The 24,062-nt window shown below is 31.7% G+C and overlaps 1 protein-coding gene across 1 annotated transcript; it reads right to left on the reverse strand.

The window, feature by feature from the left end:
- Positions 1–10,419: 10,419 nt before the first annotated feature.
- Positions 10,420–16,402, reverse strand: LOC107448916 (cuticle protein 16.8-like). The gene is made up of 3 exons (XM_087160408.1): positions 16,322–16,402; positions 13,920–13,982; positions 10,420–10,867 (listed from the first exon to the last, which is right to left on the reverse strand). Exons 1-3 carry the CDS (start codon positions 16,331–16,333, stop codon positions 10,481–10,483), a joined length of 462 nt encoding a protein of 153 aa, XP_087016534.1. The 5' UTR covers positions 16,334–16,402; the 3' UTR covers positions 10,420–10,480.
- Positions 16,403–24,062: the final 7,660 nt, after the last annotated feature.

Consider the following 24,062-nt stretch of genomic DNA (forward strand, 5'->3'; position numbering starts at 1 on the left):
ATTAAAGATAACATAAATGATATCTGTTAGCTTATAACTCTAATAAAAAAATTGCTTATTTTGCTTTCTGTAATACTTGATGAATTTTTATTCGTTAGGCCAGATTACCTGAATGATTAGCGTGATCATAGTAGCGTAAGCGGACGGCGTCACTCAAATAAAACGTGTTTATTTCGTTTATAGTTATGCTTTTAAAACGTGTTACTATAGAACTAAATAATTTAAAATAGTCTATATTGAAATAAAAAATAATTTTGTTGGTAGGTAAGTGGATACTTTATTTAAATCACACTAGAGCTGCACAATAGGCTATTGGCGACGGTCTGGGAAACATTCCTAAGGAAGATCTAAAGACATGCCATCATAATTTTGATCCTTTACAGAAGGCTCCCTTGCTTTGGTAGTCCAACAACCTACGCGCGAAGTCGAGCACTTAACGGTAGAACAGTTTAACGGAGACCGATAACGCGTACCCTCGGTCCTTACGCAGTCTAATCAAAGTGGTCACCCACCTGATCGCAGCCAGTGATGTCTGACTGCGGTGTTCTACTGGACAATGATTTGCGATCAGTAAGTTTTGTACTGTAAAACAAAATTAATGAAGAAATAGTACTATTTCGTTGAGCCTCATGGCAAGGAGACTCTAACCTATGATCCATCCACCCCAGAGGATATTTTACGTCAGCACTGTGGTCGATGCACACCGAATGCGGGACTCGTATCGACCAGCCATGACCGGGATTCGAACGCAGTTCATCTCATTTGAAGGCGCACGCCCTATCCCCTGAGGCAAATAGGCTCAAATGAATACAATTGTAAACAAATTACAAAATCGTTTTTTGATATTTTAATTATATTTTTTTATTCAAAAAGACATTTAAAAATTGAATTTTATCACTGGCTTAGTACAAGCCATTGTTTTAAAATAAATTACAAACAATTCAGCTTTATCAAATATCTTAAATATAACATCAGTGACCTAATAAAAAAAATTGCTAGTCGGAATTTCTGTAATACTTAATGAAATTTTATGCTTTTATGTCAGGTTATCAGAATGATCAACGTCATCGTGGTAGCATAGGAGGACTACTTCACCAAATTTGTATTTCTAAGGTAATCAGAAACCACGTGTTTATTTTGTTTATTGATATGATCTTAAAACGTGTTACTATGTGACCAGGAGGGTTAAGTGATATGAAACCACGAATTGCTAATGCCGAAGGTTCAGGGTTCAAAACTCGGATATAGTCAAAATTTAATCTATAGCCGTGATGGCTCAGGGGATAGAGCGTTCGCCTTCCAACGAAGTGAACTGGGTTCGAATCCCTGTGATGGCTGGTAGATACGAATTCCGCATCCGGTTTGCACCAACCGCAGTGCTGACGTAAAAATATCCTCAGTGGTAGACGGATCATAGGTTAAAGTCCACTTGCTGTCGAGCTAACTATGGGTGGTTAACATGGTTTTCCTCTCCATGTAACGCAAATGCATGCTAGCTCTATCAAAAAGTTCTCTATGAAGGCAGATTTCTTCCACTACTCGATCCAGGAGTTCCCCTGTCTTCTGGATTGGGTTCAAAATTACAAGGCTACGGAGTTGAACATTAGTAGTCGTAAACCCAAAAATTGGGTCGGCTGTTCAACGACGGTTATAAAATATTTAAACTAAAAATAATAATATTCTAAAATGATAATAACGTTTTAAATTTGTGCAACAAGTGGGTAAAAGAATTTCGGGAACTGACAAATACGAAATGGAATTCCAGAGCTTCAAAGATTCTCACATAATGGATTTTAATTAGAAACTTTTGTTCAACTTGCACATATAGTAAATTTAATTTTGAACTTCAAAAGCATGATGAATTCCAAAAATTGATAAAGCTTTGTTGTAATTTTATATTACTATTCCTTAAAAAACCCTTTGTTTGGTTCTTAAGTTTTTGTTTGGTTTTGTTTCAAAATTGTTATAAGCTGTCAATTCTATTTGCATACTATTAAAAAAGCTTCATTTCTTTACGCGAAGAATGAGTCTGTATAATTTTTTTTTATCTGTTTTATTAATTTCACGCAGATTTATTCAGCTTGTGGCGCCCTCTTTTATTTCAGAACTCAATGAAAAAGACTGCATGAATAAAGTATGTAAATCTTAGAATTTAAAATTTATTTCAAATATTTTCTCGTGTCAGTTAAATATTCATTCATTTCAATATTCATTCAACTATTTTTATGAAACCATAGAAATTAAACTAAGCTTTATCTCTTGAAATCTATTTCTATCCTTTCATTTCTTATATTTATTTATTTTTTTAAATGCTATAAACTTCCATAACATTCAAACATCTGATTTCGATTTTCTGACTTAGGATAGAAATGCGTTGAATGAAGGAAATGGAAAATCTATAAAATAATAATACTCTCCAACTTTAATATTTACTTTTATTTTCTTGTAACATGTTATACTTATTGTTACTTGTAAACTTGTTACATGCTACTCGCTATAAAATAAATTTTACTAATTATAAATGTACTGTATTTATTTATTTTTTGCTGAATTATAACATTTTAGAATAACTTCCTCTAAGATATAAATCTTTTTCAAAAAATCAAAAATAATTTATTATTTAGATACATTTAATATTTATATACATTTTAAAATCTTATATAATACTAGGGGGAAAAGCCCCCTGTTTGCTACCGCTCTCCAACCCCGATGATTGCTTCGCAATAATTGTTTCTTATTGCCAGAAAACAGTTTTTCTACTAAAATTAAAAATATTCACTTAACATCTATGTACTAAAAGGAATTCTGTTTACTTACGCTCTTGCGCCTCTACTTCCCACTTCCAAATATTACTATCTATTAGTATTCTAAACATTTAGATACCTAAACAATATGGAAATGAATGGGGGGAAACTGGATCCTGCCACGTGATTTTCTGGCCAATAAAAATGCGCCGACAACAATGGAAAACGATATCAGACTATTATGATTTTATGTTATATAGAGAAATTTAAACTGAACGTGTAGTTTTTATTTGTTTGGTTCTCCATTCATAGTTGATAAACTTAAGTTAGAGATTTTAATTTTCTAGGAGCATAAGAATACTATTCAATCTGAATATTAATCAATTCTTAAATTCATTTACTTTTAAAATATATGTTCTCAATTTATTTTGAATAATTATTGTACTAATTTTATGTTTTATCAATAAAGAAAAATATAAGAATAAAATGTAAAGCAAACTAGATTTCAATAAATGTGTTGTTATTAAAAGACCATTAATGACGCTGTTTTATTTTTTGTACGAAACTTTGTCTTAAAATTAGTATGAGAAATATACTAGAACTGATTTATAATTGATTTACATTTTGTGAACATATTATGAAGAAATGATATTGAGGACTAGTTACAGGAGTTACGTAAGAGAAGGCTTTGCCGAGAAATCCAATCAGCGCTCTCAAAATCTCTCTTTAGAGACTGTAGATGTAAAGGTAGTTTACATGCGATCAGTCTATCGCTGAGGATATTTTCCGTCAGCACTGTGGTCAGCGCGAGCCGGGTGAGGAATTCTCATCGACCAGTCATCGCTGGGATTCGAACCCGGCTGACCTGATTGGACGGCGAACGCTCTATCCCCTGAGTCATCTCGAAATTAAAAGAAATTTATGTTTCGGATAAAGGGAGAATGAAAGATAAGCTTTGGTTTAAGCTGATAAAGTTGGGAATGACGCATGCTAAACGATTAATGCATGAAGCCAATATCTAACATGCACATTTTAAGGCTATCAATGTTCAACCCGCATTTGTGTTTCACTGAGAAGAAGACCATGAAACTTCTCACTGTTAACCCAATGACAAGAATATTTTAATGTATTATCCGTCTACTAGAAGTATTTTTTGTCAGTACTGTGTTCAATGTAAACCGGAAGCAGCATACGAATCGACCTGCCTCGTCTAGTCGGAAGTTGAGTTTCCATTTCCTGAGCCATCTCAGTTTCATTCTGTTTGAGCCACCAAAATTCCAAATAAAATAGGGCATAAATTCAATTTCGACAGCTCCAAAATTATTTCCACCCCAGTCACATCAGCTCATCTTGATACCCTGGAATCCTTTTTTATTCATAAGAATGCGTATTCTCTTGTTAACAGCATTAGTTCCTCCCCACCTCTTCATAGCTCGTAGAAATGCATTTTACCCTTATTCGCCCTTCTCGTTCACTGTGGATTTTTTTGTTTTGTTCTGTTTTTCATCTTTCTTCTTTCTCAGCTGCTGTGGTTTTCTAGTTTTTATTTCACACCTTTATTTTTCGTTGACATTTTCACTTATTTCAAATGACGTTTGTTTCTTCTCATTCACCTGTGTCAAGTCTTGAAAATGGGCGCCTAGTTTTGAAGGACTTGAAACATGCCAACTGTTATTTTCCATTTGAATATTTTTGAAGTCGAATGAAGTTTTTAATCAGGTAATATCTCACGACAGCTTCAGTTTCTTGGCATATATATATATATATGGGTCAATGGTCATACGCCTACTTTATATTACAGCATGTAATATAATATTATGGGTGAATGACCATTAACGCTATTAAAAAAATATTAGGGAATGGAATATTGGGCGATGCCCTTAAAATAAACATCTGTATATTAATTACTGGGCTATGCCCCTTAATCTTTTTAAAAAAAAGTCAAGTGAATGTTATTATCATACGAGAGACACTATTTATCGGTCAAGGGTGTGTTTTTACCTCATACGTTTTGCTTTATCAACCTATCTAATGCCTAATATTGGACTCTGACTTGGATTGGTCAGATTCAGTTTTGAATGGTTTATCTTTAATTATATATATTTTTTGTCCGTATCATATATATGTTTAACTCAAAGTATGAAGGAAATGAAAAAAATTATTGTGTTATAATGAGATTAAAGACCTTTTTGGTAGAAGGTTTTTTACAGGCGATGCGTAAAAACTTCATTCTCATTTTATATTAAATGAAAAAAAAATACCGATTTGAACTAAATAAAGAGGTCTGAAAGCTGAGCTGAAAGTAAGGGGGGGAAAGATTTTTAAAAAAAAAACTGGTTCTATAAAACCATTCCAATTCTGGTTGGTTTTAGTGAGAACCGAAATAAGTTCTTACCAATCTTACAATTTAGTTCTTACATTTTTTTTTCGTGTTCTTCATTGTTTACTTTTTCTCGTGTAGAAATGTATGTCAGGGGCAGAAATGAAGAAAATTTCATTGCTGTTACTAAAATTTAGTCTGTACACCTTTTCCCTAGTTCATTTTCATGCCCCAATAGAATTTTTTTTTACAAAAAAGAGTAACTTGAAAAGATAATTATAATACAGTGAATGTTGTATTGCCATAATTATTTTAAAATATGCTTTTTCGTGACAAAAACTCTGTCCAAAACTTGAAACCGAAAGTCAAAAAAATCAAATAACGTACCATCCCTTTACATCTATCTCTGGCACGGAAAACCGCTGATAATTATTTTATGGAAGTCCGAGTCTAATGTTAGTGGTTTTAGATCTACGGGCTACTTTTTATTTCGCACGTATGTCATAATTGTTAAAAAAATCTACATAGATATGTTTTCAAAAACAAAATGAAACGATTTTTTTAGCAGTTTTTGCTCTTTTCCGTGATATTAACTTTTAGTCCAGTTTTAAGGTTCAATAGAAATGATATTAGCTTTTCATCTCTTTAGTGGGTCTATAAAATGAGCACCAAGCATGCTTGGGGACTACACACAGGGCTCCCGCGCTCGGCTGACCACCTAACCGGAACATCTGCTCCTGCATCCCAGAGTCCAAGGTCAGGAAAACTGAGATGGGCACAGTAGGCCTTGGCCCTCTATGGGCTGTCGTGCCACTGAGTGTAATTTAGAAATGGTATTGCTGTTTTTATTCTGTCGTTAATTCATTCATTAAATGTAGAATTTCACAACCCGAACGACATTTATAACCAGAAGAATTAAAATTTAGTGTAAATGTAATAATTTTTTTTAAAGAAAAAACGACTCAATAGGTAACTTCGGAGACGTGCAACCCGTAACTTATCCGGTATTAACTGTTTTATAGATTTGAAATAGGCGAACTGATGAAACTTTAGGCAAGAAAGATTTCTTCCATTCCCTTTAAATGAAGAAAAAATATTCTTTCCTGATTGGGGATTGTAAATAGTCTGTATGCCTGATAATTCATAACCCTCAATTGATATTGATTTGATGAATAATTAGTGTGATATGGCAAAACCGTAATTCTGTCCCGCAACAACCTATAGTGGGTCAGGGGAAAGTTTAAGCTTCACGGAAGTTCAAGCTTCACAATGCCGTGATCAATGGTATGGTTGCGATATTGTGGCCAGCATTTAGCACCTTCACTTCCCAACCCGACCTGCTACCCATAGATTTGAATATGGGTCACCAGTGGGAATCAAATCTCTGTTTTTCAGATATAATATAACCCATACATTTTAAAGAGTAGATAATAACGGGTGTTCCGTAGTTAAAGCCCCTTTCAAAAGCTGAAGGTCAAAAATTTGGATGGTTGGACTGAATGTAAACAACAACAAGCTTCCTAAAACAGTAAGAAATTTAGAAAACTTCCGATGTATCCCTCCGCTTATGTTATGAGGTGATGTGTGAACAGGTTAAATACTCTAGTAAGCTTTATTATTATGAGTTGTGTTTGAATTTACGCGTAATTTTACCATTCGTAAGAGTTTTCTGTAATTCATAAATTCAAACAGGTCGCTAATGGTGAAAGCAGCGTGCGAAGTGTTGCAATAGGTCAGTGTTTCCCAAACTTATGACTTCTGTGTACCCTTTCTAAATTTTTCTTAAACGCTGTGTACCACTAATAAATAAATGAATGCATTTTTACTATTAAACAATTGCACAAAAGTTGAAAATCGCAACTGGCTGTTGACACTACTAATTATTAACTGTTAACTCTGCAAAAAATAGCCAATAGAAAAATACGTAACCGTAAATTTTCATGGCTAACTTTGTTTTTAAATAAAAAAAATTTGAAATTTTCGTTTGTTGCAAGATATTTCGCATAGGAACGCGTACCCCCACTAAACTGTTCCCGTACTCTAGGAGGTACGCGTACCACACTTTGGGAAACACTGCCATAGGTAGAGAGTTAGCCCATTTCGATCGCCAATAACTGACAACTATCCTAACTGTGACTATCCTTTCAAAAATGAAAAAAAAAGCAATTATTAAAGACAATTTAAAAAAAGTGAAGTAACGAAAATATGTAATCGTAATTATGAGTCTACTTTCTTCCGAAGTAAAAATCGGATTTTCTGCCCGGTCTCAGGGAAATACTATATTTCTTCCAAAATAATTTAAATAATAAAATTACCAACCTCTTAAGAAAACAAAAAGCAACACGTGTTTTAACTGATGGTTTAACACAACAGGAATATAAATTAATATCATTTCATAATCCTGAGAAAAGTTAATAAATTTTATTCAACTGACGTCTTTACTATCTAACAATGACGTCTTTACTCTATCTTACAATGACATCTTTAATCGATCTAACAATTGTCTTTACTTTTCTAAATTAACATAAAATTTATTGGCCATTAGCAGGTCATAAGGACCAAATGTTTGTGACATCTTTTTTAGACATATCCCTATAATCTATAAGTTAAATATCGCGAAGCATTATCAGTAAATATCAGTATTTATCAACATAGCGTGATAACTCAATCGTAACTGAATTTATAAATTAATAAACAAAGATAACATCGCTCAATACTTTCGTTACCCACATAAATTTTATCAACATTCAAATTCATATGCAATAATTATCGTTATGTATTATATTTGTAATATTATGAGAACGATAACATTCGCGATGTTATTGTATTTATTGCGTATAGTTATTAGGGCTTGATTATCGCCTAGACCCCAATAGGCATGGGCCTAGGACACTCAATTTCTGGGGGGCCTCAAAAATTAGGAAAAATCTAATGAAAGCTGGGATAGCTTTGTGTTGGTTTAAGTACTAAATAAAAACTATTTACAGCTTACAATAAAAAAATAATTCAGCTAATCAGTGACTTTTAGCATAATTCATTGATTTCAATTGTTTGTGGTAACCAAACTATTTTTATTTTGACATGACATTGTTTTGTTGTTTTATATTTTGCTTTAATTTATAGATACGTAAACTTTATCGTAGAAAAATAATCTTCAATTGCCTGCTTTCAAAATTTCTTAGAATGTTCAAAATATTTTGTAAGAGGCCCGGAAAATTAGGTGCGCCTTGGGCCTGAATTTGTCTTGATCGTTCTCTGATTGTTATTGTTGATAATCGCTGTATGAGGGAAATACATAGTCCCTATGGATGGTTGACTGTGTAAAGTTAAACAAAGATGACGCTAGGGGTTAAAATTCCTTGTAAGATTTCTGGTTTACTATTTCCGACTGATTTTTACGCCTTTGCTTGAAGAAACGCACCCTCCAATATTATTATACTTGTAGTGTTTATAATATAACACGTTCTTTCAATCTAAATTCAAATAAACAAGCAACAAATTAATTCGGAGGACTCCGCAGGCTTGCTATGATGTATTACTCAAAAAATTACAAACGGCACTATTTTTCACAAGTATAGCCAAATGAGGGATAACACTCAAAACATGGCAAACCTTGCACTTAATTTATGCTGTGATATTAATTTTCTCAATTTTTTTAGGCTCACGACCTGTAAGAATTTATAAATTGCAGATAACTCTTATGAAAGGTGAAATTACACGTAAATATGATAAAAAAATCGCAATAATAAAACTGTCTAGAAAATTAAGCCTGTTCGCACATCACCTCGCAAGCATAGCGTAAGCGGAGGGATACACCGGAAGTTTTCTAAATTTCTTCCGGTTTTATTGTTTACATTCAGTCAACCATCCACAACCGATAAGTAGCCATTTATTTAAAGATTAAGAATATGTAAACTAATATTTCAAACCCAACATCTCTTTGAACACAACAATAAGCATTTCTTGATTATTATTTTATTCAACAGTAATAATCAACACCTAGAAGATAGGAAAAAATAAACTAATAATAAAAGGAAGAATAAATCACTTGTTTTAACCATCAGAATTTGACTCCAGCACACCACGAAATCCAAATATTCTGCTATATTAATTTTCATTTTTAATTTAAAAGCACCCGATATATATCGTCACGGAATATTTATCATTTTATTTTTTAAAAATATTTTTTATTTTCATACTACAGATGTTTCTTATTTATGGTTGACTGAATGTAAACAATAACAAACTTCCTAAAACCGGAAGAAATTTAGGAAACTTCCGGTGTATCCCTCCGCTTAGTTTATGCGTACGAGGCGATATGTGAATAGGCTTAATATTCTTGGAAGTTTTATTATTGTGATTTTTTTTATTAAATTTACGCGCAATTTTACCATTCATAAGAGTTTTCTGCAATTTATAAATTCTAACAGGTTGTGAACCGAAAATAAATTTAAGAAAATTAATACTACAACTGTACTTAATCTTGCTACTGCCTATATTATACTTACGACTGAAAAAAGAGATAGAAGAAAGAACTCCCTTAAGTTCTGTTTTTGTTTTTTCTTTTTTAGAATTTATGAATATTATACTTAGATTTCTTCGTCAGCACTACAGCCTAGTGCAGGCCAAGGCTTTCTCATTTAGCTGCCTCCAGGCAGGGTGACTTTGAACTAGATTTTTCCACCTGTTTATTACCAACAATTTTAAGTCCTACTCAACACTGTCCAACCATCTTGTAGCTGGTCTCCCTCTTCTTCTAGTTCCTTCAATTTTCGTAAAAGTAAGTTTATTAACTAGGTCCAAATCTTCACGCCAAAACGTGCCCCAGCCATCTGATCCTGTAGGCCTTAATAACCCTCAAAATATTTGGTAATCTATATTTATTGTATATCTCATGATTATATAAACTTCTCCAAATATTATTTTCCTTAACTGCTCCAAAAATTGACCGAAGGATCTTTCTTTCAAAAAGGAGTAGTCTATTTTCCTCTATTTCATTAATTGCCCAGGTCTCGCTACCATATAGAATAATTGGTCTGATTAAGGTTTTGTATAGATTTACTTTTGTACCAATGGAGAGGAATTTCGATTTTAATTGGTTCCTCAGACCAAAGTAGCACTTATTAGCCATCAAAAGTCTGTTCCTAACTTCTTATACTTAGACATCTGAACTAATTTGTTTATGTGCTATTATGAAATAAGTAAACATCTGCTTTTTAAAATTACTAATTAATTGGAGGAATCAATTATTAATTTATTAATCTAACCAATTGATTTTGACATCTAGAAATTATTTGATGAACTAGAGGAGTCTAAAATGCATTTGTAACTACATACTATGTAGAAAGATTAATTATAATTTATTGAGCATATATCCCAGGTTAAGAGATTTTTATTTATTTATTTTTTTTCAAATTTAAGCATGATGTTTCCATTGGTGTCCGTGGTGCTCATGATGGTGAGCATGGTGAGGCTCTTGTTGATGATGATGATGAGCATGATGAGGTTCTTGGTGATGATGATGATGATGATGAGGTTCTTGATGATGATGGTGAGAAGCATGAGAATGAAGTTTGACGTGAGCTGGATCCTGATTGGCCGTTCCGGGTTCATTGGTCTTGATTTCTGCTCTGAATCCTCCCTTATCCGCTACATAGTGGACTTCTCGGTGGATTCCGTGATGGTCAACGTATCCGTAGCTGCCCTTCACTCCTCCGTGTCCATCACCTTCCTCGTGTCTGTGGTGGGATCCGTCTTTGCCTTTCGCTACATATCCGAACTTGTAGGGGTGAGCATGATGATGCTAGGCGAGACAGAACAATTTAGTTTTTAACAGTTACGTCAGAGAAAATGAAAAACAACTTTAGAGGATACCACGGGAAAAAAAATTTCATAGCAAATTACCCTGCATAATTAATTTAAAGTTTAGAGAAGAGTAGTATTACTTTATTTACACCACACTTGAGCTGCACGCAGGTGACTCTCGATTTAACACAAAGGAGTAAAACTCTATTTAAAACTGGATTTAATACATGCCATCAAAATTTTTGATCCTCTGAAAAGGAAATGGCTCCACCGCCTTTAGTAACCCGGTGATTTACTAGCGAAGTGGAACACTTTATGGTGGACGAGCTTAACTGGGATCAATACTGCATTCCCTCGGTCCCTTCGCAGGCTGATCAATGGGGTCTCACTCAGTGACTGCTGCCGCTTGGCTTCGGTTATCGACTAGGATCCGTGTCTTCCGATCAATCTACTGTGAAGTTTAACTGAACCATGAAGTTTTAAATTCTGATAGAAATGTCTTAAAAATATAAAAATACAAACAAATTTTACGTGGCTTTGTTTACATAAGCAACTGTTCTTTCCATTCTATTTCGAGTAACTTCAGTCCGTCAAGTATCAGTCCTCTTAAGTGACGCATTCTGTATTCTTACAAAAAGATTCTCACATATAAAGTTTATTTATTGCACCAATTCCATAAGAAACTATATCTTCGCTATTTTGAAATTATAAAATATATTTGTTTTAACTGTACAATTTAGTTAAAAGAAGCCAAATAATCAATACAAGTTCAACAATATTTTTTTAATATTAATAATAATAATAATAAGCTTCATTCTTTATCGCTGAATTCATCAAAATCTATAATCTACAAAATATTTCTGATCACAGATCTATATTTTTACTAAGAGTAAAGCATATTGAATCGTATGCCACAGCTTTAAAAAGATGGCCTACGTTAATTGTAAATGTTTGTTTTGACTTCGTGGTCGAAGTTAAAATGACATTCCACTACGTTAGCCCTTTTAACTTACGAATTCTTGCAAAATCTCTTATTTTCACTTACGAGAGTTTGATATTTTTCCACGGACGCATGCGCATTTTCCCTGAACTGACACATGCGCAATTACTTAAAATCTTAAGTACGGGTGAATACGGAAGCTAACGTAAATTTGAGAAATCTCCCTAATGTTGATTTTACTTTTTGTCTACAATATATAAGAGTTTTTTTCCCGTTAACTGTTCTTATACAGTTGATTTAGAGAGGAAGCACAACAGTTAGAAAACTTAATCTTACATTCCGAAAAGTGAATAAGAGAAAGAAGAAAAAAACAATTTTAATATTTTTTTTTAAGCTTACTGAAATGACAATAATCATCTTATTGTTGTTCATACTTATTTTGTCACATTCGAAGGACATGGGGTGTTGGATTGATGGAATGTTTCGCTTATACCATTTAAGAAACAACTATCGGGTTTTTGTCAAAATGAAATGTCAGTTCTAGCAGCAAAATAAGGTTCATTTTCACTCAGCGGAAATCTTTTAATGTAAACCTAAAAAGATTTGTAATGCGGTTTACGTGTAAACCTTCTAACCTTAAAACGAGATCTGTGACGATCTGCTCTAATCCACGCACATTACCCTAATCCAAAACCTTGGAAAATACGCTTCCATATAAAAACCTTAAATCGAGGTTGACGTAGGGTTTTCAAGCGTGAAAAAATCCTTTCATAAAGCTAGTCTCAAGGTGAAAATAATCTTAAATCTACGTCATTATATGGTTTCTTTTTGCTAAAGGCCTGGTTTCTTAGGACAGGACGCCGTCAGCTGGAAATCAGCGCTTACCTCTGATTGGTCCATTTGTGAGTTTGATAGTATACGTCATCGAACGCTCGTCTTGAACTACAATTGCCGTCCAACTCAACTGCAGTTGGATTGCAACGTGACGTTAACCACAGAAGCAATGGCGGACAACATCCAACAGCGCATTGAAATCAGCCAAGATTTTGATTTTGACATTAAACATAGCTTCTTCATTAAACATAGCACTCTTCATTTAGCTCAGCCATAATGTGTTTTTTCTTGGACAAAGTCATTATTTGTTCTCTAAAACACTGCTCGACAATAACAAAATCAATACAAATTCAAAATAAATATTTGTTTACGTTATTAACGCATGCGCAATGAGAGATAATGTCTGCGTTGGGCCGACTGCTCATGCTGAGCTAACAAAAAAGTATTTTTATGGCGTCAGCTCTACGTCAACTTTCCACTGACGCCCAGATACGGCGCTTGTCCTAAGAAACCAGACGTTAAGTCTTGTTTGCTCAGCTGAAATCCACCTTGTCTTGAAATTTAAAGGGACGATGCAATTTGATCCTATCGTTAGTGTGACGTTAGCTAAAACGTCATACCATTTTACCTAATTGGCAATACTTTTTAAAAAATAATTTTCTATCCTTTTAGGATGAAAGGTTAGTAACAGCGATATTTTTGCTTCATTGCATAAAGGTTTTTAGTACAAACATTTTCGTGACAATAGAAAAAAAAATCCGACGCAAGATTGTCGTAAGGTTACATGCTTCCAGGGATAGTTAGTCAGAGCGGGCCAAATTTCTATTAACGAGAAATAATATTTGATGAAAAACTAAAAACATAAATTCTAGTTTGTCAATTTAGTTTGATCACTTTGGCTGAGACAAAAATGGATTTTGGATTAGCAATAAATTCCTTTGGGCAAGAAATTGTTCTTAACTTGTTATGACATGAAATTTACAATGTCACCAGAGCTCCAGTGGACATTTAAATGCTCTAGTTAGTTGGAAATGGGTCGAAATTCTAATTATGATATTCCACCGTGATAGACACAAAGGTATAAATGGAAACGTTATGCATAATATTAAGAGTAAAAAAATTTATCTAGCAGCTTTTCCGATATATTTCCTTTTGGAGAAGAAGTTTATCAATTTTAAAATATGACACATTAGAATTCTTCAATATATTCAGAAGTTCTTAATTTTAAATAAGAGCTTGAATTTATTATAACAAATCTAATATAAAAAATCGTCACCTCATGATGATCATGGTGATGAGCAGCTGCAGTAACTGCTATCAAAAGAAAACTGAGGATAATCTGAAAAAAAAAAAGAAAAATCAGATTTACTATAAATATTTACTGTACTTAATATTGAGCCGCGATGGGTCAGAGGATAGAGCATCATGATAGAAGGAGGTAGACGGATCATGAGTTAGAATCCCTTTAGCGTCAGGCTGAACGTGGGAAGTTTTCGTGGTTTTCCTCTCAATGTAATGCAAATGCGGGTAAGCTCCCTATACTAATCAGTAAATTTCTCCCTATTCTATATCCAGGAGTTCCTATGTCCTCTGGATTGGGTTCAAAATTACAAGGCTACGGAGTTGGATTTTAGTAGTCGTAAACCAAAATTTGGGTCTGCTCACATTTGCATAGCTTGAACAGTATAACCGCGAACACTTCCCATGGTCAGCCTGACGACAAGGGGACTCTTACCCATGATCCGTCTACAATTGATGATATTTTACATCTGTGGTCGGTGTAAGCCGGATGCGGAACTCATATCGATCAGCCATGGCTGGGATTCGAACCCGGTTCACCTCATTGGAGGGCGAATGCTCTTTCCCCAGAGATATCGCAGATCGTATACCAATATTGTTAAAATATCCAGTATTTTGAACACTTAAGAAAATCCCACAAATTTTTCTAACAGATCAAAATAATTTTTTCTGTACAAAGCGTACACTAACTTTTTCCAAGCTCTTTCTTTTTTTTCTTTCTAAAAAGAAATATTTGTTTCTAAGCTGTTTAAAGCTGTTATGACATTCTTTCTATTCCCATCTATCAGTTATGGTATTCAAATCATGACTCGTCTACCACTGAGGATATTTTACGTCAGCGCTATGGTCGGTGCAAGCCAGGTGTGGGATTCGTGTTGACCTTCCATCGTTGATATTCGAACCCAGGCTACCTCATTGGTACGCGATCTCTCTATCCTTTGAGCCACCGCGAATCAGCATTTATCTAGTGGAATAAATGTCAACAAGGAATTGCGCAGTAAGCTGTGCCTGACTGACAAATAATGAGACCAACAATGATAATTCAGAGAACACTTTTCAAGCTCTTAAATAGGATGTAAATGATTGTTTAATTTTTTAATATTTTAAAGCTTAATTGTATTTACAGATGCTTTTTTTATGACATAAATCTTATTCAGTAAGGCACAGATACTGAAATAGTGAAAATTTCATTATTTTGGAAACACGGGACACACAAAATTTATTCTGGAAAAAAGGAATTGATCATTGGTCAATTCTGTTTACTGATTACCTTCTTTTCAGTGAGCAGTAGAGATTGCTTAAACGAGGTAAGAAACAGTTAACACTTTGTATGAAATTTTAAAAAAAGTCTTAATCATTAATACCTCATTTCTTAATCATTAATACCCTTAATCAGTAATACCTTAATATTTAATACCTCATTTCTTCGAAAATCCTAAATTTTTAAATCAGTAACCAGCATTCAAACATCATAATTCTTTTTTGTAATTACAGAAATGCAAGGATCATTCATTTACCTTTTTATTTCATAACTGTCGTTGATCAGCCAACCCAATTTTGGGTTTACGACTACTAATGTTCAACTCCGTAGCCTTGTAATTTTGAACCAAATCCAGAAGACAAGGGAACTGCTGAATCAAGTATTGAGAGAAATTTGGCCTCCGTGGAGAATTTTTTATGGAACTAATCGGCATTTATTATGCACGGAGAGGAAAACCACGAAAACCTCCCATGATTAGCCTTACGGCAGGGAACTCTGACCCATGATCTGTCTACCACTGATGATATTTTACATCAGCACTGTGGTCAAACCGCTCTATCCCTTGAGCTGCCACGGCTCCAGTGTGACATTCATTACGTAGCCTTGTAATTTTGAACCCAATCCAGAAGACATGGGAACTTCTGGATCATGTAGCGAGAAAGTTTTTGCCTTCGTGGAGAACTTTTTTTATGAAACTAACCAGTATTTGCGTTACACGGAGAGTGAAACCACGAAAGCAACCCACGGTTAGCCTGACGGCAAGAGTACTTTAACCCATGATCCGTCTAACACAGAGGATATTTTACGCCAGCACAGAGGTCGGTGCTAGTCGGATGCGGAAGTCGTATCGACCATCCATAGTTGGGATTCAGACTCGGTTCTCGTCATTGGGAAGCGAAAGCTCTATCCCCTGAGCCATCACGGTTACGAGCTTTTGTTACTTTTTTGTACATTAATAAAATTCAACATTATTTTTACTGTTGTGGGCAAGACTTTTAGAAAGCCTTATAGCCCATGTCATTAATCAGAAGACTCTAGATATCTGGAAATGGGTGGGGGGGGGGGGAATCAGGCAAAAAAATTTTCTCGAAAAAAATCTAAGAAAAATAAAATCTTACCTTTGTGAACATTATGAGTTGCAATATTCTGCTAGTTGTTAACGGCAATCGCTGATTGTTAGTGAATGTTGTGAACTTGTTGTACCCAAGAGCTTTTATATAAAACGCTTTCTAAAATTCTGTTAAACAGTGTCAACATGCTTATTCTAATCAACATATTTACGGATCAGTGAACATCTAATTGATTTACTTTCACTGCCATTTCCGCCATTTTTCTCCAGTCGACACAAAAATGAAAATAACCCCAAAAAAACATTCACTCCAAGGGTAATTATAAACTAGAATAAAGGCTGCTTTATTTTTATTATTTATAAATTCCACTGTATGTCAATGAAAGAAAAAAAAAACAGTTGATTGTGTAAAATGTCTTATTTTTGTTCTATTAAAGTCCAGTATTTCAATCACTATTACATAGCGAATTGTTCATAGTTTTGCATTCCGGAATTTCCAAAAAAGTTTCATTTTCTTTGTAGCAGAAGCCTGGGGGGTGGGACAATCCCTTGATATTCAAATAAATCCCTTTTTTCAGTATACGACAAAAATGCATACATATAAATGCATATATATATATATATATATATATATATATATATATATATATATATATATATATATATATATATATATATATATATATATATATATATATATATATATATATACTTAAGTATATATATATATATATATATATATACTTATATATATATATATATATGCTTATTATATATATATATATATACTTTCTTTATATATATAAAGAAAAAAAAACACGAAAAAAATTAATTTTTGCGGATATAATCGCGTGAGCTGATGAAAAGATTATATGTTATTTTCCGAATTTTTATTAATTTTCTTCTCTCCTTTTTTTCGGTTTGTTTTTCTTCCGGTTTCTTGTTATTTTTATTATTATTTTTTCCCCTTTTTTCATTGTTCTGTAATTTTTTCCATGCTTTCTCTCTCTCTGTATATATATATATATATATATATATATATATATATATATATATATATATATATATATATATATATATATATATATATAACAATTTATTTCTTTCTGTAATTTTTTAATACAATGCAAAATATTCCTTTTATAATGTTCCGAAAAACGTCATTATCAAAAGAAAAAACTAGCATGACGCATCGCTTTTTTTTTCCAATCTTATTATAAACTGTGATTTATATGGGTCATTCTCACAAAAACAGTCATTTTCATGTCCCCAGTCTATTTTATGTTTGTTTGACAGCTTACGAAAAAAAAAAATTCAGGGAAAGTGTCCTTCAGAATGAAAGAACGAAAGAATAAAAATAAAATTATAAATTTTTATTTTTTATTTATTTTAGGTCATTAAAATATACCAATATGTCATTTCCTCACTTGTCCCCCACAGCTGATTTAAAAAAAGAAAAAAATTGTTTCTGAAATAAATTTTTTTTTTTACAAATTCGTGTTTTTTATTTCAGAATACTGAAATATAGAATTCAGAAAATCAATTTTAAATTTAATTTCTGATAAAAATATTAACACAGCACTATTTTAAACTTTGTCCCCAGTGTTTCGCGTCATTCCCTCACAACAATGTTCTTATCACCTGCAATCTTCTTCGAATAATAATATTTTAATAAAAACTTCAGAAGTTAACAACTGGCATCATAGAACAAAATTGCATTATGTTTCCATCTTCAACTTAAAGAAGCTTTACTGTGGAATAAATTTGAATAAATCAAACCAGGTAAAATTTTTTACATTTGTCATTCCCTCATGTCATTTTTTAGAGTAAAATAAAACACAACTTCATCGAGAAAGTGGATAATCATATGTTGCTTTCTTGTATGAATATAATTGTATGTGATTGACTTCAGAAATTAATTAGGCCTAACTGTTATTTTTAAATTTTATTGAATTCGTCATTCCCTCACTAGTGTATAAAGTGAGGGAATGACGCTGAATTGAGGGAATGATTCAAGATGAGTATATTATTAAATTTTTTTTTGTTCAATCGTGCCAGCCAATTTTATTTCCCAAACCTGTAAAAACTATTAAATATATAAGACTAAATTATAATAAATATTAGATATACTTAGTATGTTATCATTTTCAAACTTTAGGTAGTAGATGTAACTAGGTAGATGTAACTTAGATAAATACATGTATTAAAATAAAATATCATTCCCTCACTATTAGTGTCATTTCCTCATCCCTCACTTTTTAAATAGTGAAAATAATTAATTTACTTATTAATTAATTTGAAAAATAAATTAAAAAATTTATAAATTAATTTATTTATTAAATTAATTATTATAAATTAATTAATTATAAATTAATTATTTAAAAATTAATTAATTTAAATATTAAGTATAATTTATAGGATATATACTTTCTTTATAATGCTATTACATATTTCTATTAATATAAAAAGTTTCAGAGCTTTTTATTCACTTTTCTTTTTTGGGATTTTATGAACTGAAAAATGACAGTTTTCGTGAGAATGACCTATATGTAAAAAAAAACTTTTTAGGAAGTTATAAAAAGTATCTTGCAATTTAAAATTAATTCAAAATGAAGCTCCGAATATTATTTTCGTAGCCACCTCCAAACTCATCAAATTTTTTTTTAAAAATGTGTTACTTTTCAATTAATACCTAATTATAAATACTTTTTTTTTAATTGAAAAGGAAATAAAGAAAGCTGAGAAAAAAATATATTCTGCCGTAAATAAAAAGTTTTAAAAAAATATCCCCAACCCCTGTGTTTATAAAATTGCAGTGATGAGCCAGTGGTTAAGACTGAACCGTGAAGAACTGGGACTCAGGGAAGATCACCCAGCTTCAAATAGAGACGTACCAGCTAGGAACCGGTCAATAAAATAAAGCTGATGTTGGGGAGGAGCTACAAAAAGGGGTAACCGAAGGATTTTCCGAGAAATCCAATCAACGCACACAAACTCTTTCTTTACAAACTGTAGATGGAAAGGTAGTTTATACGCAACCAGGTGTGGTGCGGCCGTTAGGGCAAAGTGATAGGAAGTAAGAAACTGCTAGTCCCGAGAATTCGGGGTTCGAACCCCGGTTTTCGTCAATAATCTAAAATTGTCTATAATAAAAATATTTTTTCTAAAACTTATTTCACAATAGTGTAACGTAAAAAATTTTTTTCACTTAAAATTATTTCTTTCTCCTTTTCTAAGTGAGCATGATAGCTGTAAAATGGCAGGGCTAAAGAGAATAGAAGGGCTAGTTCACTCCGCTCTTAGAGCTGAAGCTACGATTTCCCCCCTCATGACGTCACTGTGTCCACAGATCTCGGAGATCGCAAGCAAAGATATGATAACTTTGCATCTTTCTCTTTGTAAAAATAGGTTAGACTTTTTCTGGTTATTAGCCTTCAATTTTTACGTAATTAACACATTATTTTCGTTCATAAACATAGTTCAAAAAAAACTTTCTTGGTTATTATATTAAAAAAAATACCATTTTAAACTTATAAAAATGTTTTGCTAGTTGGTGAAAGTGACACGATAAATACTTTATTTTAAAAAGTTCAGTTTTAACTTTAACTATTAAGAAAAATGAAGGCATATATCGACACTTTTTTTATCAACATATTCTTTTATAACGATAAGTTAAGTTAAATTTAGAATCCCTGATTTTAAAATATGTCGTTAATAGCAATTTGTTCATACTTAAACATTAGGTACAAGGCAAACTGGCATTTCGATAATGGTTTTAAATTCTTGTAAATTCACTGTAAAAACTGAGGAAAGTCATTATAGAAAATAAATGTCTTAGAATATCTCGCAAAAAGAAATGATCCAATATTAGTTAGAGCTAGTAAGGCCAAACGCTCCGTTCTTGAAGTAAAAGTGCGAGCTTTGCGCCAAAGTGACGTCAGAGGATCGGCGGGGCGAGAGATACTTCAAAGGAGTGAAACAGCCCTTCTATTCTCTTTAGCCCTGGTAAAATGGAGAAATTGTTGCTCATACTATATACTGTAAATATAAATGCTCCAAATCTCCCTTAAATATTAACCTATAATTTTCAAACACAACCAGAAATTATATTATAATGCACTATACCACAGTACCAAAGGAAATAATTATAGACAAATTAAGAGGCCCACAATTTGGTTCCATTGAAAAAAAGCGGGAAAGTACTTAAAACCTGTTATAACTCGGACAACCATTAAGGTTAAGTGACAGGCAACTAGAAATTGCTAGGTCAGGGGTTTGAACCCCGGTCATAGACAATATTTACAAACTGCATTTATTAAAAATAAATGTTTTTTATTTTCCATGGTATTATCTTCAAACAAACAAATTTTGTTATTGTGAGCAAATTTTTTTTAATTCTTGTAAAAATTTCTCGTGATATGGTGAAATACACAAATAGAATTAACATAAGCAGGTTCAAACTTCGAACAGCTTTCCAGACCAAATTAGTGGCTCAGTATTGCGATTGTCCCCTACATCTTAGGGTCAGAAATCCGAATACGTTGAAACAAAAATGGTTATTCAGAGAAAGTACGTTTTTTGTGTTTGATTTCGTAACATAAAACATCATCGATCTAACTAATTAGCATATTTCAGATCACCCCCTAGAACCTTTAAGAATGTGTTCTAGAACCTTTAAGGAATCTTATTCAAATGGTTCTAAAAAGCAAAATTTTGGAATTTATGAAATTTTCATCATTATTTTTTGAATAAAATAATAAGGATAAATTTATTTAAAAGATTTTATTTTTCAAGAATGCATTTTCAATTACATTTACGAAGACATTTTGTGAGAAAAACACTACATTTTCATTTTGTACATTATTTTATAAAGAAATTATAATTTACATTTTTCAAACAAAGAGAAATGTAGTTCAACTAAATATTTGTAGAAGTTGGCATACACTTCCATACATGGCATACAAGTTCAAACATTTCTCATAATCACATATGAACGTTTTTGTAACTATACTGCTTATTTGAATATAAAACGATCCCAAATTACATCAAACGATGATCGTATATAATATTAGGTTGGCGAACACATTGAGTTAGTACAAATAATGCATAAGAAAATTGCTTTTAAACACAAAAAATTGTATTAAAAAAAAAAAATAGAAGGGAATTACTCTTAAAAAAATATATTTGATTTGATTGAAAAGATTTTAAGTCTTAATAGGTACTATAACAGAAAAATATACTAGTAACATTTTGGCAGGGAAAATTGAACTGTGAACAATAAATAATCGTTAAAAATTTCTAAAAAAATTATTATGCATTTTAAACAAGCAAGCTTTCTAATTCACGAGAAAAAATATTTAAATTTTCTAATGGAGGGGGGGGGGGGAGAAGAGATCTAAGTTTCTGCAACTGATAGATAGCAGGGACATAAATGGAAAGTTACCATACCTTTCATTCGACATTGGGTAAAAAATTAGTTCACGTAAAAAAAAAATCATAATCAACTATGTGTAAGGCTCTACAAATTGTGCAAAGATGCAGAAAACCATATAATTAACATTTACTTGCATAATTTTTACTTTCCTGCGGAATGTTATCTTAAACAGGAAAACTTCTGACATTTTTTTTGTCCCACATAATTTCGCCTTTTTTAAGTCTAAAAATCCTACAAACAACTTATTCTTTATTTTCCTAGGTAATTAAGTTAAAATATTACTGCAATTGTTAAATTAAAGCAAGAAAGAAAAAAAAAAAATTTTTTTTTCAAATTTTTTTGTTTTTGTTATATTTTGAACCATCTGCAACTTACTCACATAATTTTAAAAAATTGCTGCACAACTTATAGGACCTAATTTCCAGATATAATTCTCGGAGCATCTGAACTATTATGCATGTTAAAAAATGGTGGCTAACACTACATTATAAAATAAATTTAAGTATAAAATGTCTGTTTTAAGTTGTGGCATTAAAAAAAAAAACTATAATGGTTCTTAATTTTTATTTATTTTGATTAAATAAATCACAGTAAAGAATAGAGTCTGTATTCTTTTGGTAATTTCTCGAAAGTCATAAATATTTTTAATGTAACAGATTTCCAAACTTTTACCAGATAACTTCCAACAATTTTTAAAAGCTAATTATGCTTATTGATTTAATACTACAGATGAGGATAATAATTTATATTACTAATGATTAGAAATGCAGAGAAATATAGAGATAAACAACCCTTGTTCCAAAGAACATATCTTTACATGAACTGCTCTTTAGTATTGTTTCTGAACTTTAGCAAGTTTCTTAACTGCACATTAACACATGAATGTCTTACTGGTACTTGAAAAAAAATCATGGCGTATTTCCACAAAAATCGCCCACTTGAACAATTTGAAGATGCGGCTTATCATTATATTGACTCAAGCAATGGTGTATCAGGTAACCAATTTTTGAGAACAAAACTAAAATGCACAGCCACACCAGTTCTCTAAACATCACTTATAGCAAAAAAAATACAAAAAAAAAATATTAAATATGATAAACATTTGTAAGAAAATTAATCTTGAGAATTAATCTTGAGAACTTGTTTTTAATTTTAATGAAGTTAAATTGACAAAAATTTTATCTGCTTATCTAAGATATTCAGGGGAACTTTTAAAGATTTTTAATTATAAAGGAGACACAATCATGAAGGGGTGATTGTGAGCGCAACTCAAAAATCCTGAAAATTTCTTGAGTAAAATCATTAATGAAGCATTTCAAAAAATTAATGTCTTTATAAATTTTAATTATTGATATTTTCACAACATGAAATTCCAAATAAATTATATGCAGCATAATTTATATTAATAATTATGTATAAGTTTACTCTTATCTCTAATTTAATTTGTTACTCTACCAGGAAAAAAAAATATTTACAAATGAAAGAGATACCAAGTATATATTCTAGTTCTAATATTTTTAAATAAAATATACATGAATTTTCATGCATAAATGTGATTGATGGTTTCCTGAAACTCCTGGACCTTAGATTTCCGGATCACGGTTAGCAAAAAATCCGGATTTCTTCCAGAGTACAATCATCTTTGATCACGGTCTCTCCCAACAGCTGTGGCCTTAAACCTTTCATTTGAATTAAATTTTTAGAAAAAATTTAAAATTTAATGAAATAAATAATTGCAAGATATAATTACTAATATAACACAAAATATAGAAGTTATTTACAGGATATGCTTCAAAATATAAATTACGGTTACAATAAATAATGCATAACAATGATGACATATACAATACAAACAAATCAAAAATATAACATATCACACTACATATAATTCTATATGCTTTATACATAAAACATACATCTAGTCAAAATAAAATAACATTAATGCCTTATTGAACAAATAATATTTTACTGAAGACTTGCATGCTGGAAGAAAATAAAGATATCACAATTAAAATATACAGGGACAAATACAGGATTTTTTTTATCTTGAAATTTATTTTTGTGAAAATTATTTATCCACAATTCATTTCTAATGAATTTGAAAACTAACTAAATTTTGGTGAAAAAATTTATTTTTTATATTGTAGTTTAAACAATATATCTAAAAATTTCATAATGGAAAAATTACTAAGAGCATTGGGAATAAAAAAACAAGAGAACGACTTCAAATTAAAAGACAATATGGTCGGATACATATCAATATTTTTAAGTCGTTCAAAATTTGAAAATAAATTTTAAGACATTTTTTATTTCAGACATGAAATATAAATAATCTATCACTGGCGTATAGAATAAT

The sequence above is a fragment of the Parasteatoda tepidariorum genome, chromosome 4, assembly GCF_982258835.1.
Source record: "Parasteatoda tepidariorum strain Cologne lab strain chromosome 4, Ptep-v5.0, whole genome shotgun sequence".
NCBI classification, from domain to species: domain Eukaryota; kingdom Metazoa; phylum Arthropoda; class Arachnida; order Araneae; family Theridiidae; genus Parasteatoda; species Parasteatoda tepidariorum.

Excerpts from the sequence above, each read along its gene's own strand:
- LOC107448916 (XM_087160408.1), bottom strand. Across the intron at positions 10,868-13,919 it reads ATCACCATGATCATCATGAG|CATCATCATGCTCACCCCTA; the intron begins GTGACGATTTTT and ends TGTCTCGCCTAG.